General features: G+C 37.1%; 1 protein-coding gene across 11 annotated transcripts in view; it reads left to right on the top strand.

Moving 5' to 3' along the window:
• szt2 (SZT2 subunit of KICSTOR complex) overlaps positions 1-15,900 on the top strand; it is a 144,545-nt gene that overhangs the window by 86,926 nt on the left and 41,719 nt on the right. For 7 of the 11 annotated variants that reach the window (XM_040129328.1, XM_040129333.1, XM_040129330.1 and 4 more), the window contains exons 50-58: positions 203-376; positions 3,359-3,550; positions 4,681-4,880; positions 6,201-6,367; positions 9,240-9,337; positions 10,511-10,643; positions 11,064-11,075; positions 11,729-11,859; positions 14,587-14,634. In XM_040129328.1, coding sequence (XP_039985262.1) covers positions 203-376; positions 3,359-3,550; positions 4,681-4,880; positions 6,201-6,367; positions 9,240-9,337; positions 10,511-10,643; positions 11,064-11,075; positions 11,729-11,859; positions 14,587-14,634 — 1,155 coding nt within the window. The remainder of the gene's footprint in view (positions 1-202; positions 377-3,358; positions 3,551-4,680; positions 4,881-6,200; positions 6,368-9,239; positions 9,338-10,510; positions 10,644-11,063; positions 11,076-11,728; positions 11,860-14,586; positions 14,635-15,900) is intronic. The other 4 variants (XM_040129338.1, XM_040129337.1, XM_040129329.1 and 1 more) reach the window with 2 other exon arrangements.

The raw sequence follows: 15,900 nt of genomic DNA, 5'->3' as shown, positions 1-15,900 counted from the left end.
ATATTTTCCAGGTATAGTAAAGGACATTTAACTCCATGGCTATATGAAAATTGCTTTGTCAAGGATCTTTGTATAATTGTGAAGGGAAGCAAATAATTTGTGACTGGGAGACAGTAGAAATTTTAATTGTTGACTAGATTTCAGTTTTTCAGGTTTTATAGAAGTTTGTTGGTAATTTTAACACATTTTCCTGCTTTCTCAGGTATTGCCTGCATCACCCTCTCTTTCGTGGATGCCCATGGTCGTCCCCTTCAGGTTCCAACTCAGGACAGTACCACACTGCAGAGATCAGAGAACTGCATCAACCCCCTTCACCCAGACCATTTTGATGAGCTGACCACTGTGGTTAAAGTGGACTCAATCGCTGTCAGCTCAGGTACAAGTAAACACAACACTGAGCAGTTGTAGCAAAACTTAATTTGGCCTGTTTTGTGATATGGTTGATGCTGATTTTTGGGGGGGGTTAGGATTAGATAGAGGGTAAGGTTAAGAGTTAAGGTAAGATGGGGAATTCATCACAAACAGGAAGTGCCAAAGCAAAGATTAGGAAAGTCAAATAAACATGAAATGCAAAATGGTTCAAAAAGTGGGAAGCAAGTGCTTTGTCCAGAGAATAAGTTACTATATTTTTGTCACTGTTTCTTTACTATAGAGCTAAATAGGATAGCAATAGGACCCTTGACATTCAGCAAATGCATTTTAAGGCAAAAATGTAAGTCCAAAAATGTCTCCAATAATTAAGAGGGGCCTTTTTTTTCCTTCATCCTGTGTACATTTGTTTTCGCTGACTTGTCACATATTCACAAATGAATGAAATTACCATCACTAATGATCATTTAAAGGCCCAACCTTATTGAACCCATGCATGGAAATTAAAGTGTTACAGCAACTGAAAAGTAAAAAAGACGTTGAATAGTATTGTTTAGAAAAATACTACAACACAGTGCAATAAAATACAATACAATGCACAGCATGAGATTGGAAGTAACCAGTGACCAAATGGTTGAAGATAAGATTAGTAAAATGAAGAAAATTTAACATAGAAATACCGAATTGTATTTAAATAAGACAGGAATGGGCTGATAGCATAAGATATATAAAAAAAAACATCAATTCACTTAAGATGAACTCTTTTAATCTTTGATCAGAGTAGTCTTTCCAATGTGTACTTGGTGGATGGAACTGAGCAGTTTTTAATCCAAATGTAACTCTGCATTTAGTCTGAAATCACCAAAAGTATTAACTTTTAGAATATTAAAAATATTAGGGAAAAAATATCCCCAAGGGAGACGAAAGATATATGTACATACGATTTCAGGGTATTGAAACAAAAAATATTCAGTTGTCTCACTCCTTTTTGGAATTGACAGTTTTGAAAATTGTCTGTTTCATCTTTGGTATTTGTAAAGAAACCTTCAGCAAGTTAGTATTGTCCTTTCATGAAGTTGTGAGACTTGTGAGATGCAGGTTTGAAAAACGGCCAAATGAAGTATTTTAATTAGAAACTCCCTGCCAGGTAAACATAAACATTTTGTCAAAATCCACTCCTCCGGTTTGTAATGCTGTCCTGCACAAGGTGGAGGTTGAGGGACAGATGGAGACAGTTGAAGGCCTCCGTAGGCTTCTTTCAGTAGCCTTACTAACTAGGCTAATGTTACCAATACAGAAGGTAATCTGAGCTTTGATCAAACCCCCCACATCTTCCAGCTGTCTCTTAAAAGTGTCCTGAAGTAATGCTGCTGTATGGGCTCTACTTACTTTCCTTTGCAGAGGAAGAAGTTGTCTGTAATGGGCAGCTTGAGATAGCAGAATTATAGCAGGGAGGGGCAGAGTTAGGTCTTTTAACTTATTCTTTTCTAAAGAATGTCGTCAAATTACACAAACTGTCATTTATGTGGCTAAGATCTGATCATAATGTGAGTCAGATTACCTCGAGATGTGGTCTGGTTGATCAGATTGATTCTGATTGCAATGTGTTCTACATGCAGTTACACATGCATTTATATCTGTTTCCCCTGATCCAAATAAGAGATTCAGATTCAGATCACATTTTAGTAGCAGGTAGCAAACTCTGAAAGTCGAAGCTGAGATAAAAACATCATCATTTCATTGGTCATCACATTGTTCTTTACCCTCTTGAGAATCACATCAACATTGGATTTGATTATGTTACAAGGTTACAGCAATTCCCAAGAGAAATTGTATTGTATAAACGCCACTAATTTAAAAATGTATTAATTACACTCATAAACATCAAGCGATGTCATGAGTAGCAGCTATTAAATTTAAAGTCTAAAAATTAGGTGCCCATAAAACTGAATTAGCAAATCTTCCTGGTTAATGAATACAACTCTAATATATGAAGATATTTTTTTTCCTAGGAATATGAAGAGATTTTTTCCCCTGGAGGCTAAACTATAAATGTTACACTGCACCACTGGGTCATAAATCAAAAATAAATCTTGGTTTTGGGGGCTTATTTAATATAATTGTGTTTATAAAGTGTTAGTCATACTCTGTTGTTGGTGTTGCATTCAGAAAAACAACAAATAGGAATCCAGCTCTTTGCTTGTGGGCTTGAAAGATAGAGTTGTCATCAAATAGTGGGTTTAATTAATTAAAACTTAACTGAGCAGTGACAATCATAATACATGTCCTCATCTATGCTATTGTATATTGTTGATAAAAGGCTACCCAAAATATTAAAAGTGTTCATGATGTGGCATTTTGATGAGAACCCTCCCTGTACTGGAGTGCATGAAGGAAGCAGTAGAGGACAGAAGTTTGCATTGGTGCCAGATCCCAGAAATAGCAACAGCAATCACTCATAATGTCTAGTTTCTCACTGTTCTTATAATGAACATGAATATTATTTTTGATCATTGCACTTCAGATGTTATCTTTTAGCAGCCTGTACAAGTGGAAGAGGTCTGTGTGATTGGCTGAGCCAGTCAGGCAAAGCGTGACAGAGGGGGGGGTGTTTTCATTGTACTTTGTGTGTGAAATGTAATTTGGGTTAGTGTGCGCTTTCCTGCACAGTGTACACTCTGTGCTGTGTTTGTAAACATCAGTACACTGTATCCTAGTCAGATTAAATGTGATCTTTCTGGAAAAAAATACATCAGGGTGGAGAGGATTAATAGTCTCTGTCTCAAGGTATTGTTAATTCTGCTGACCCAATATTAAGATTACATTTCCTAGAAACACTACTTAATCTGTTTTAAAACTTAAACATTTCCAAATGCCATTGATCCCCTTTTTTCCTCTTTAAAGTTTTCTCTATTGTTTTCTTATACTTAGTCACAGTCACAGTATTAAAACATACCAAGCATTGTTGTGTCTACTTATCTTCTAACAGAGTCACAGCTGTATGTGCGCTTTGACATCTGGGAACAAGGCAATATCAGCCCCTTACAGCTGAGTGATAAACTGCAGGGGGCGCTGCGCCATGCACTCTGTGATGTTGTCATGGAACTGAGAGTCTTGCCAAATCCTCTTTGTCTGGGCATGCTATGCCCAGCAACCAAAGCACATAAAGAAGAGGCTAAAGGTGAGGTCATAACGAAATGGTTATTTGGTCATCTTTCCTCCGTGCTCTATGTACTGTATATTTTATCTGTCAAACTGCAGGAGATGGACACTATATAGCATCAAGCAATCCAATAAAAGCAACACCTTACAATGTAATATAATCCAGTATACCACCACCACACATATTATTAAATTGATATTTTTATCTATTATTTGAGACCCCAAGCTCCAATACGTTTTTTCTTTTTTTCATCCATTAGCTTATCAGTCCAACTAAACACATCATCTACATTGTCTCCCTCTTTTGTGTCTACACACTGGACCTTATGTATCTATATGCAGCACATGACGCAAATGGACCACGACAATTGGCACAGTCAGGGAAAGAAAGACAGAACTGTCCTAAGAAATTAACTTGAAAGTAAACAAACGCAAACCCAGTTTTATACAACACAATTGCCTTAACCTGACCTGAAACCTAAAACTGTGTGGGGATCTGCTGGGTTGAATGGCAGATATCTAGTCCAAACCCAAATCAAACGAATCAGACAAAGCTCTGGCTGTCTACACCGAGTTTTATATTTATAATCTATGTTTACATCCTTGAAGGCCCCAAGTTTCACTCTGACCTTTCTGTGAAACCAGAAAGGTCAGATGGGCCTGTAGAAGTACGGTAAAAATGACACCTGTTTTCTTCTGTATTTCTCATGTAGTCTTCTGCATATCTGTTCTGCCTATTGAACGCACCAGTAATTCTGATGGTGTAGTACTGGGGCTGCTGACAGGACAGCTGGTTCTGAGGATGGAGTTGGTGTTAGTGTGACATCTCACATCTGGTGTGAATTTGGGATAAAAGTGCAGGTTACATAAACAGCTGAACTTATTCTCAGTTCACCAGTTTATTTGGCCAAATTTAAGAAGAGCAGCTGCGATGAAAGCCCCAAAGACATTTTTTCTGGCATTTTCACAGGGTAAAAACCTGAGGTGGTTAGGTCTGAAGACTGATGTTTGTACAACTTACCAACAATATTTGGTTTGCTCCACAGAAAGAAAAAAAAGATTAGGGAAGACAACTTGCTATTTACCAAAAAATGTCTTTACTTGTCTGTTACTTGTTTCTGGTAATTTATTTCTAAACTGTGTCTTCAGGACTGTTGATTGCATTGCCTGAGGTGAAAGAAGTAAAGGACACCCCCAGGCAGCGCAGTGGCACACGGGTCTTTAAAGCCAGCCCTTCTCCCATCACCTTAACCCAAGCTTTGGGAAGCGTCCCCATGACAGGGACCAGCACACCCGAGTCCACCACACCCACTGGCAAGAGCACCCGCCGGAGTTTCTGGGACATACTGGTCAGTTACTCCAAGAGTTAAAAGCTTGCATTACGGAACTCTGCTCTGTGTAGCCTAATCACGGCTACATTATCATTTATTTCAATACTCAAGTACATAGTATTGTAAATGGGTTGTATAACTGGGTTAAACTAACACTTGTTATAATGTGATTTGCTCTAATTTTCTGACTGGAATAATATCTAAACTGAAATCACCTACCAACTTATATTATCCACAGTTTTTTCTGTACATTTCTAATACTCAGTCTGTACATCATTAATAATTTAATAGCAACAGACCAAAATGCCTTGAACAGTTAGGTCAACTGAAAATGAATAAAAATGTTCTTTTTTTTTAGATTTTTCGGTTAGCTGTAAAAGATCAGGTATTGCTTTGAATTGTTTGCCTCATATGTTTAAGACTGTATTTTCAGTGGAGTCTGGAGTGTGCAGCAGGAATAATATATAGACATGTTTAATTATGATTAAGTCAATTAATTGATTAATCGGATAAAAAAAAAAAACATTACACAAAATAACTAAATAACAGAAACACATCTCTATAATGCAATACAGTTCAACAGCATCACAAACCGCAGCTTCCAGAATGATCAAACATTTGAATCAGCACCTCTTTAAAACAGTTTAAGCAAAAACTGAACATTATAACTTTCATGAAGGAGGATTTAATGCAGGACTGTTATATTAGACTCCATTAGTTTTAGCTAGGTGTACCGAATACATGATTATATATTACAAGTTTATGCAGTTTATTATTATGCAGATGATATCTTGCTGTACCGGTCTTGCAACACACCAAACCCACAGGGAATTGACAATCTTAGACTCAGAGCTAACTCTCTGCAACTCTAGGCAGATAAAGCTAAAGTTCTTCTCACAGGTGGAAATGGAAATGCAAATTCATTAATAGTCAACCTGAATCATTAGTTTATAACATTTCCAAACACTGCTGAATTCTGATAACAAACTAGCTTAGACCAGCATGTTAAAACAGTTGTTATTCATAATTAATCACATCCCACTTGAGCCACTGTAATATCTATCTGTCTGTCATATCAAACACATGCTCCGGCTTTTGCAAAATTTTGTAATTTTCCTATTTGAAGAATTCACTGGCTGCTTGTGAGTTTCAGATTATTCTGATTAAGTTTGCATTAATAACTTTTGTGGAACATGTGGCTCCGTCTCCTGGTTACATTTTAGATTTTATTACTCCATAAGCAAGTGAGCAAGTGAAACGCCTCAGATCCTCAGATGGAGCCTCGTTGGTTGTTCCGACTATACACACTGCTAAATTTATTCCTCTCCATCCTTGAAGAGTAAGACGGACTCATCGGAGCTCGGGAGCCCAAAGACAACTGACGACATAGTGCAAGAAAAGGGGGAGGAGGGCCGAGCAGCACGACGAAGACACAAAACAGAGACCATAAAGCAGCAGTGGAGCCAGGAGAAGGCTGTGGCTGTGGAGCTGGAGCAGGCCCAGAGGTGGGGTATATCTGAAACTGTATCAGTAACATCACTGCATTGAATTCTTACTTATGAATACTAAAGCTACAAAGATTTGACTGAAATCACAAAAACATCATCCCTTCTTCAATCAGAAGTTATGTCTAAAAGATTTTCAAATTAGACACTAATGTTCTTTAGCACTGGAATGGAAAAAAAGGTCAGAAATGCTCCTTTAACTCCAAGCCTCGTAGTGGGTGGGCTGAGTATATTTTTGACTGACAGATGAATTGGTAAGAAAGGGGACATAACATGTAAACAAATTTGTGCTGGTAACTGCAAGTTACAAACCAAGAACAGACTGTTTTGTTAACAGTGGTTTTGAATACAATTCAGCATCTATAATGTATGATGAAATGAAATTTACAGCCAAGTGTAAGCCCGCACTAATCAATAAATTTTGATATTGACAGCGGGTCAAATAACCGTGCAATATGAGAGGGGTGTCTCGTAGTGATGTGAATGAAAATTATCATATGACTTGTTACCTTGTTTTGTGAAGCAGCAGACTGCTGTTTTCAGTGAAAAAGTTCTGATAAACCTACTACTGAGCAGCAAACAACACACAGACACAGTTACAGTCCTGGTTAAAATTACTGACACCCCTGAATTTAAGTACAGAATTTAAAATATCTTCAGAAAGAAATACTGATTTATCAATTTTGTATGATCCAAATATTTTACTAAAATGTCCGAGGTAACTGAGCAAAAAAAAAAAATTAAAAAACAAAATATGCATAATAGCAAGATAATATAAACACTAAATGTGCCCCTGACACAATTATTGGCAGCCTTCACTAATAATTGGTTGCAGAACCTGTGGCAACAATGACAGCCTCTAAAAGTTTCTTGTAGTCACCTAGAAGCTTCTTGCAGCTGTCTGCTGGTAGTTCCTGCCACTCTTTAATTGCTATGCTCTTTAAGTTTGCTCTTTTATGCTCTTTTAAACTCTTAAGTTTGTAGAAGTCGTTTTTGCAATGGCAGATTTCAGCTCTCCAAAGGTTTTCAGTGGGATTTAGGTCAGGACTTATGTTGGCCAGTTTAAAACAGTCCATCCTTCCCTTTCAACCATTCTTATTTGCTGCTGGATTTGCACTTTGGGGTTTTTTCCTGCTGAAAGACCCAAGACTTTTGCCTCAAACCGAGTGTTGTGACACTGGATAACACATTTTGCCCTAAAATGTCTTGGTAATCTTCTGGTTTCATAATTTCTTTGATACATTCACTTCCTCCAGTACCAGAGGCAGCAAAGTAGCCCCACAGCATGATAGAACCTTCACCATGTTTTACTGTAGGTAGGGTGTCCTTTTCTTAACAGGCTTCATTTTGTCTCCTATAAAAAAACTGATCTACTGCATTCCCAATACATTCCCAAAGAGCTCTACTTTGGTTTCATCTGTCCCTAGAACATTATCCCAGAGAGACTGTGGCTTATCTACAAAAGTTTTTGCAAACAGAAATCTTGCCTTTTTTGTGACTTTCTTTCAATAGTGGTGTCCTCCATGGCCTTGGCCCATGGAGCCCTATCCATCAAGATGTAATTTAAGTGTAGACTTATATATTGCATTAACCTTTTAGGAATCAGAGTAATTTTTATACATACTCCCTCATTTTCAGAGGCTAAAAAGTAATTGGACAATTGACTGACAATCAGTTCCATTGCCAGGTGTGGCCTGTTCCTTCATTATGTCATGAAAAATTAGGCGGATAAAAGGTCTGGAGTTGATTCCAAGTGTTGAATTTCCATTTGGGTGCTGTTCGTGGGAACGCTCAACATGCTGTCCAAAGGGTTGTCGATGCAAATGAAAGAGGCCATCATTAGGCTGAAAAACAAAACAAACCTATGGGGCTTCAAGATACAGATGGATAATGACCCAAACATACTGCAAAAGCAACCCAAGAGCTTATCAAGGCAAAGCAATGGTGTATTCTTCAATGGCCAAGTCAGTCCCCTTACCTCAACCCAACTGAGCATGCTTTTCATTCCTGAAGACAAAAATGAAGGCAGAAAGAACCACAAACAAGCAGCAACTGAAGGCAGCTGCAGTGAAGGCCTGGCAAAGCATCTCAAGGGAGGAGACTCAGCATTTGTTGATGTCCATGGGTTCCAGACTTCAGGCAGTCAAAGGATTTTCATCCAAGTAATAAAAATAATCCTTATATTTATAATTACGTTACATTTCCATTTACTCTTAAAATGGAGAGATTATGTATAAAAGTGGCTGTAATTCCAAAACAGTTAATGCAAGATTTTTGTTAAACCCCTTGAATTAAAGCTGAGAGTCTACACCTAAATAACATCTTGATGGTTTTGTATCATTCATCATTATGGTGTACAGAGGCAAAATTAGAAAATTGTGTCACTTTCCAAATGCTTATGTACCTAACTGTATATATGAAGTTTATAGAATTCTTTTTTTTATTCTGAGACTTTTCAACATCAGGCCAAGGACAGCAGTTTAAAGTTAGCCTTCTACGCTCTATTGATCAAACAGCACTGTCCCTTTCAAACAAACAAAAATAAATAAACAAACAAATAAATAAATCAGCTAGGAAGCTAATCAGAGTCAGACTAAAATGATGCCTAAAAGTCTGCATTTTCTTTTATAAGTGAAAACTCTTGAATGTCCACATTCACAGCACAATGTTATGCAAAGCACTACTACTACAGTACCATGGTTTAGAGCACTATCCTGAAAATGAGCTGTGAAAGCCAGAAACCTGTCCAAGAACTCACTTTGTTAGACAGCTAATCAACAAGCCATTAAACCACCACAGCTCTGGTCTTTTAGTACTATTGAACCTGTAAAAATTTAGTTTAATACAGTGTGGATGTTTTGTGCTTGTGTAGGAGGCAGGTGTGTCATTTGGAGGAGGGAGATGTGGGCACTCTACACCCTGTCTACCAGGTTACCTGCCAGCCATGGGTCACTTTCATGGCTAAACTTGGTAAGAGTTGTTTCATAGCCTTAATTTTTGTTTTGTTTTTTTTTTTGTTTTTTTGCATGTATGGAATTTGTTGCATTTGTTTAAAAAAAATGAATAAATAAAAATAAAAATAAAAAATAAAATCTGTGAACAAACTATATCAGTGGTGATGTTAACACAAAGAAACTGTTCAAAAAGAAGTGCTTTTGTGAATATCTCATTTGGATACAAAGCAGAAAACTGTGTGTAAAACTCAGTGCTTAAAGTTCCCACACTGTCTGTGATGCTGAAGTTACAAGTAAGGATTTTGACCCTGTCTTTTCACCTGAATCTGACTGGGCAATGATAGTCCAATCACAAAGCAGAGTCCAATCAGTGGGCAGATGGTTCCATTGCCCGAAATTTATTTTAGATTTTCAAGATGGACAACATCATGACAGCCATGACCCAGGTGGGTTTAAATGTATTTGATTATGCCATTGAATTGTAAATATTATAATAATAATGTACTGCATGCGTATGCAAACCCACCAGAAGAGCATCTTGCAGCATTGTCCACCTTAAAAATGTACTACACCTTTCAGGACCTGTTGTGGAGATGAGGGAAACGGAACAACCTGCTCTCTGATTGGACAATTTGACTCTGCTTTGTGATTGGATTGTCATTGTCATCAGATCCAGGTGTAAAGACAGGTTAAAAATTTGGACACTTAACTTTAGCATCACACAGCATGTGGGAACTTTGAGCGCTAAGTTTTGACATACAGTTTTCTGCTTTGTATCTGTTCACATGTTCACAAAATAAAAGCACTTGTTTTTTCACAATGACTATGTGTAACATCACCAATGATATCATTTTATTTTTTTACAAATACAAGTCTTTTTTACACAAATGCACAAACTGGAAATTCTCATGCAGATTTATTTTGCAGGTTTACAAAGGTTAATTTAAAGCTACAAACTTTATAATTATTTATCACAATTTATTACATCACTTTATTAGCTCAAAATCTTTTTGACCCTAATTTGAGCCCATATTATTTGACCATCTCATTTTTTCTGCCAAAATGTGAAAAATTATTTCTGAGAGACTGCATCTCCTGATGATGAGGGGTTTTATATTCTTTAAGCTCACGTACCTCTCACTCTCTGTGTCTCTGTTTGTTCCCTTCTGACTGGGCTGCTGGTGAACAGGCTGCCCCTCCATTCAGCAATGCACGGCCGAGTTTGCTTCACACTTCCTGCTACCTTCCATCTTAGCAGAGATTGTCAATTTGGTCAGTTCTCTGGCCAGTGATACAACCGTGAAGGCATTTGAAAAGACAAGGTCAGGTTTTTGTTGTGGGTATAAAGTGATTGATCATTTTGATCCCTTTTCAAAACTGTCATGATTACATTTTGTGTTGTGAATAGAAAAACTGATTCTCAACTTCCTTGTTGGGAATCATTGCAAAATGACGCTGCCACATAATGCTGTGATATTTACTTTTTTACTGCTGTTGTATAGTGCCAGGTCTTAATGATCTTACCTAGTCACGTGACTTTAACTGACTAACATTTAACTGCTCTCACTGCTTACATACTAACTGACATTTCAGCTATTCACAGTGCACAGACTACAGCTGTCCCAGTAACTTCAACTGAAATTTGGAATTTTTTTTATCATTTCTAATTTAAATAACCTTTCAACTGCTTTCATTGCTGATAATTCAGTTTACTTCAAATCATCATTGCATTGCATCTGCAGTTTTCAGCATAGGTGAGCACAATTTAATCTATTTTAATTCTAGTTACAGTTATGAGTTTGTCTTCCCTTAAATAAGCTAAGCAAATTGAAGTCATGTCCTTAGAAAATATCCCTAAATATAAACATTTAAGCTTTAAGTGCATTTCAAGGCTTTAAGGTTCCTCCTGTATTTTTTACTTCACAATGTCTTTAACAACAAGAATAAAGGGAAACACATATAGCAGTGATGTACCTTAACTGGTGATTTATCTCAAAGAAAGAAATGGAAGAGATTTTTCATTGAACAGAGAAAAAAATGTCCCAAGCACTGTTTAAAGACATAGAAAACCTTGTGGATGTTATATCTTCTGTTTTATTTTTGTCCGCATCATCACAACTAGACAATAACTTCAGATCATATATTTATTGTCCAATTTTCTCATACTCATTGATCTACCTCATCAAACAATGTAGTACAAGTTTCTTCTACTCAGTCCAGTTTGGCTCTTCTTTTTTTGGATTATTGCCACATGGACAACAACAATAAAAGTTTGGATTGCAATCAGGATTTGAAGTGATTCTCACACATGAACATCTCAGTGTCCTGAGTATCTCAAATCAGTATTGCGTTACAGCTTATATGTACATCACAATAATAGTTTTCTCCATCTTTTAAACCTTTTTAGCTGCCCCCCATCTGGAGACATTTTTGTACCGTTCGCTCTTGTCCAGAACCTCAGCCAGCCGCCAGATGCTACAAGGAGCTTCATTCTCATTGGCCGCAACTTCCATCAGTGGCATTGTAGCACAGAGCAAGGTAATTGCTGAAGCCAGTGCCTCTAAACATTACCAGTGGTCATCTACTGCATCAGTTCTCATCCTCAGCACTGCTCACTAAGTTGTACAGTATACACAATGAATGATTATCAATCCACAATGCAGCATGACCATCTGTAGTGAGATAGGTTTTGTGTAAATACCTGCTTATGACACACTTATGTTCACTTCTTTTTGTCAAGTTTTTATGTAGAGGCCAAGTCCTAAGAAGTATCTACAAAGGCAACTGCAACCGCAAATTAATTTGAACTTTTACATATCCATGACTTGGGTGACTGAGAAGCTACCAAGTACTAAGTTTAACAAGATTTTTACCTCTATATACTGTATGTTATTGCCTCTTTTAGGTTGTTTCTGTTTGTCATCATAGCGTAATAATTTATGAACAGATTTCCATGAAATATCATGGACTAAACTGAACCAACCAAAGAGAGTACTGAGTGGTCTTGGAACTATTATGTTCCTGTAAATGGCCATTTGAAACTGTAAACTGTAATAATAGCATTGGTTTTTCGCAGGAATTTCCTGGACAGTGTAACAATACCAGAGGATTCTGGCTGTGGTTACAAACATTTTAATTTGGACATACTACCAAGGGAGTCTGGCTGATCTGTAGCCTTATTTTCAGCTCTTTTGCAGTTTTTACACATTTTTCTTATGACCTTTTTTTAGTCAAACATACTTTGTTTAACTAGTCTATCCTTTTTAAGAAGTCTGTAATATGTTTAGGTCAAACTCACAAGCCTCTTTGGCTTTTGCTATGGAGAAGATTTCAGTCACACACACCAAATCAGAATTGTAAGTTCCTGTTAGCACTGGGCTTAACGAAAAATGCATCCTTCACATTTATGTCAGTGAGACCACAGTGGTGGCACGGGCTGTATGATGATGATACAAACAAATAAACAACAAAAAAGGAGTCATTCAACAAAAAATACAGAACCTGTCTCAACTTTTGCCCCAACACATTGCGCAGTGCACTGCTTTGATCAATAAAATACAACATTTATTCAGTATAAGTGTACATTCCTGGTAGGTTACTTTATAACATAAATGGTATTTCTACTATTATGATGTGATTGTAAAGATCGAGGATAAAATGACTGCAGCCAAGATACATTTCTAGAGTTACAAAATCAAAGTTTCACAGTATTATAAACCTCTCTCACTGGTGGAAGAAGTACTTTTACTAAAGTAAAAGTAGCAACAACACCGTGTAGAAATAGTCAGTACTCACAAGTAAAAGTCCTGCATTAAAAATGTTGCTTAAGTAATATTCTTTAAGTGCTTGTTTTGCAGAATGCCTCATTTCAGAATCATAGATATTGTATCATTGGATTATAATTACAGTATAGGTGCAATAGTGTATTAGTGTAATAGTAGTGTACTGAAATGTTGTAGCTGTTAAAGGTGATGCTAATTTTGACTACTTCATATACTGCTGAGTAGCTTAATTTAGTAGTAGATATTTTTGCATTAATAATTGGAAAAGTAACTAGTAACTAGAGCTGTAAAAATACATTCAGTCCAGTGAAAAGTGCAATATTGGCCTCCAAAATGTACTGGAGTGAAAGTATAAAGTGGCATAAAATGGAAATACTCAATTTAATTACAAGTACCTCAAAATTGCACTTAAGTACAGTACTTGAGTAAATGTACTTCAGTGGTTACTTTCCACCACTGAGCACCGTTCAGTTTTTCTGGCATCTAATAAACCTTGTAGATCAGTTATTGAAACTGCACTTTCTGGATTAGATTCCATCATCTCACAGATATCTCACTTGAAGCAACATGCCCCCATCAATGCAGTCCTTTTTTTTAAATGCAGTGCTGTTTTTCTGATCTGAACACCTCGTAACATATTCAGAACACTTTGTTGTTGAAGCTGAAAAAAATATCCAAATGCTGAATTTATCAAATGAGTTCTACAGATCTCAATTCTTACACTTTATTCACCATTAGCAGCACAGTGACAGAATTTAACACTCAGTAATAGTAAGGCTTTTGTGGGACTTGTAACTCTCAAAAGGTCATGTTGTGTTCTTTTCCTAGTCCACAACTTCACCAGTTAAATGTCATTTTAGTCGTTCGAAATGCCTCAGTCACCTAACATTGTCTATGCAACAAATGAATAGGACTTTTACTTTTGAAATCCTGGCACTTGATATAACACACTTCACTACTCTGTCAGTCAGAATATTATGCGGTGACCTCTTTATTTAGGTCATAACTATGGAGAGGATGGAAATAGAGGCTTCGAAATCAACAGGAATAAATATTCTGTTATTTTTAAATGATAAATTTAACTACTAGTGTAATGTAGTTGAAACTGAAGTGGAAGACAAAAGATAATAGAATATGATGGTGACTGTAAGGTATCCAGAGGAGCTGATATTGAAGGGCTATATTAGTGTATGATAGTGTGTAATCACTTGAATCAACTTCTTTCAGCAGTATGTTGCTAACACCTGTTTTGACCTTGTGTGTACCATAGAGGAACAGATCCAAGCATGATTGTTTTGTGTCAAAGCTTTCAGCATTCTCTCCTTGCTGCTGCTCTTTGATTATGTGTTTCTCTGTCCATGCTAGCAGCTAACTAACATGCCTGTGTTATTTTGCAAGTGTCTGCTTACATCAGTTTGTGTCGAGCTGTGTGTTTCACTGTCCATGCCGCCTTGCTGTTTGTACCATCTCTGTTTACCTACAGAAGACAGTTCAGATGAGGAAAACACCCCAGTGCTAAATAGGTTCACACGTAAGTTTGCCTTTCAGCTTGACACAGTGATGCCAATGGGATGTTTTAAATTAATGTTTTTTTTATAGAGATGTAGCACTTAATATATATTTCTGATTTTCTTTAGTTAATAGATTTATCAGTTAAAAAGTAACAAAGCTTAAAAGTGGACAAAAGCCAAGCAGTTTTCAAATACAAAGGCCATTCAAATTGCTTTACATCTTGACTTAGAGCATAAACAAAGACATCAGGCCCTATTTTTGTGAATCAAGGTGTCAGGCACAAAGTGTAGTCAAGTCAATAAGGGGTTTGTGTGATTTTATAGAGGTGGGTACACCTCAACCAAGTAAAGTGATGGAAATATTCTAGAACATGGGTGCAACGTTCACATGGCTGAAGGGTGACAGCATGATACAGTCATCCTTGGCACCATATAAAAGTATTTAAAAGTGCTCCCCTGGACTGGCAATGACACACTCCGTACGACCCCTCTCCTTGGACTGCAGTGCACTGCGAGACATCACTCAGTGCTCTACTTTGTGTGAGCATGTCACTCACATGTGCAAGTGCAAATTAAAGTGTGTGACTCGGAACAATTGTTTGGGTGCAAATATGTGAGCGTACAGAGAATCGGAATTTGGTGCCAGGAATGTATAGTTCCAGTACTAACGTATGCTTAGCTCCAGTACTGATGCATTTTCTCATCTTTAGCCAATGCTGACCGTCAATTTTGTCAGGTAAAATGAACAGTGTCACCTGCAGCAGGTTAAATCAGCTGTTGCTAATTAATCTTTATTTTGCAAGCAAATTGATGACAGGTTAAAATTATCTTTTGACTGTTGGTAGGTTAAAGGGCTGTCTGCAATCCGGTGTCTGCACTTAGCCAAAGAGTGCACTCTGAAACACCACTGTACAATCAGAGTGGACAGAGTGGACAGTGGCAGAGTGTTTTTGCAGATCCGACAGCTCCAACAGAGTGGTGATTTTTATGTGATGAAAAGATCAGATAACCATGTCACATCAGTTTCATGGGTTGGAATCTCCCAGTTAAAATTTAATTCCTATCGTGTCAATAATTTAAGCTAATCAAGTAAGATTTGAGTAAGGACCTCCAAGCTTTTCACATCTTATGCTGATATGTACAGTAGCAATAAAAAGAATGTGAAACCATTAAAGTAACTGGGTTGCCTGCATTAATTGGTCATAAAATGTGTTCTGTTCCTCATATAAGTCCCAAGTATAGACAAACAAACACAAACAATTATAATCTTTCATGTCTGTATCAAA

This window comes from Xiphias gladius, chromosome 6, assembly GCF_016859285.1.
Source record: "Xiphias gladius isolate SHS-SW01 ecotype Sanya breed wild chromosome 6, ASM1685928v1, whole genome shotgun sequence".
NCBI classification, from domain to species: Eukaryota; Metazoa; Chordata; class Actinopteri; order Istiophoriformes; family Xiphiidae; genus Xiphias; species Xiphias gladius.
Note: the sequence above shows the minus strand (reverse complement) of the source record. Positions and strands in the feature narration are given on the sequence as shown.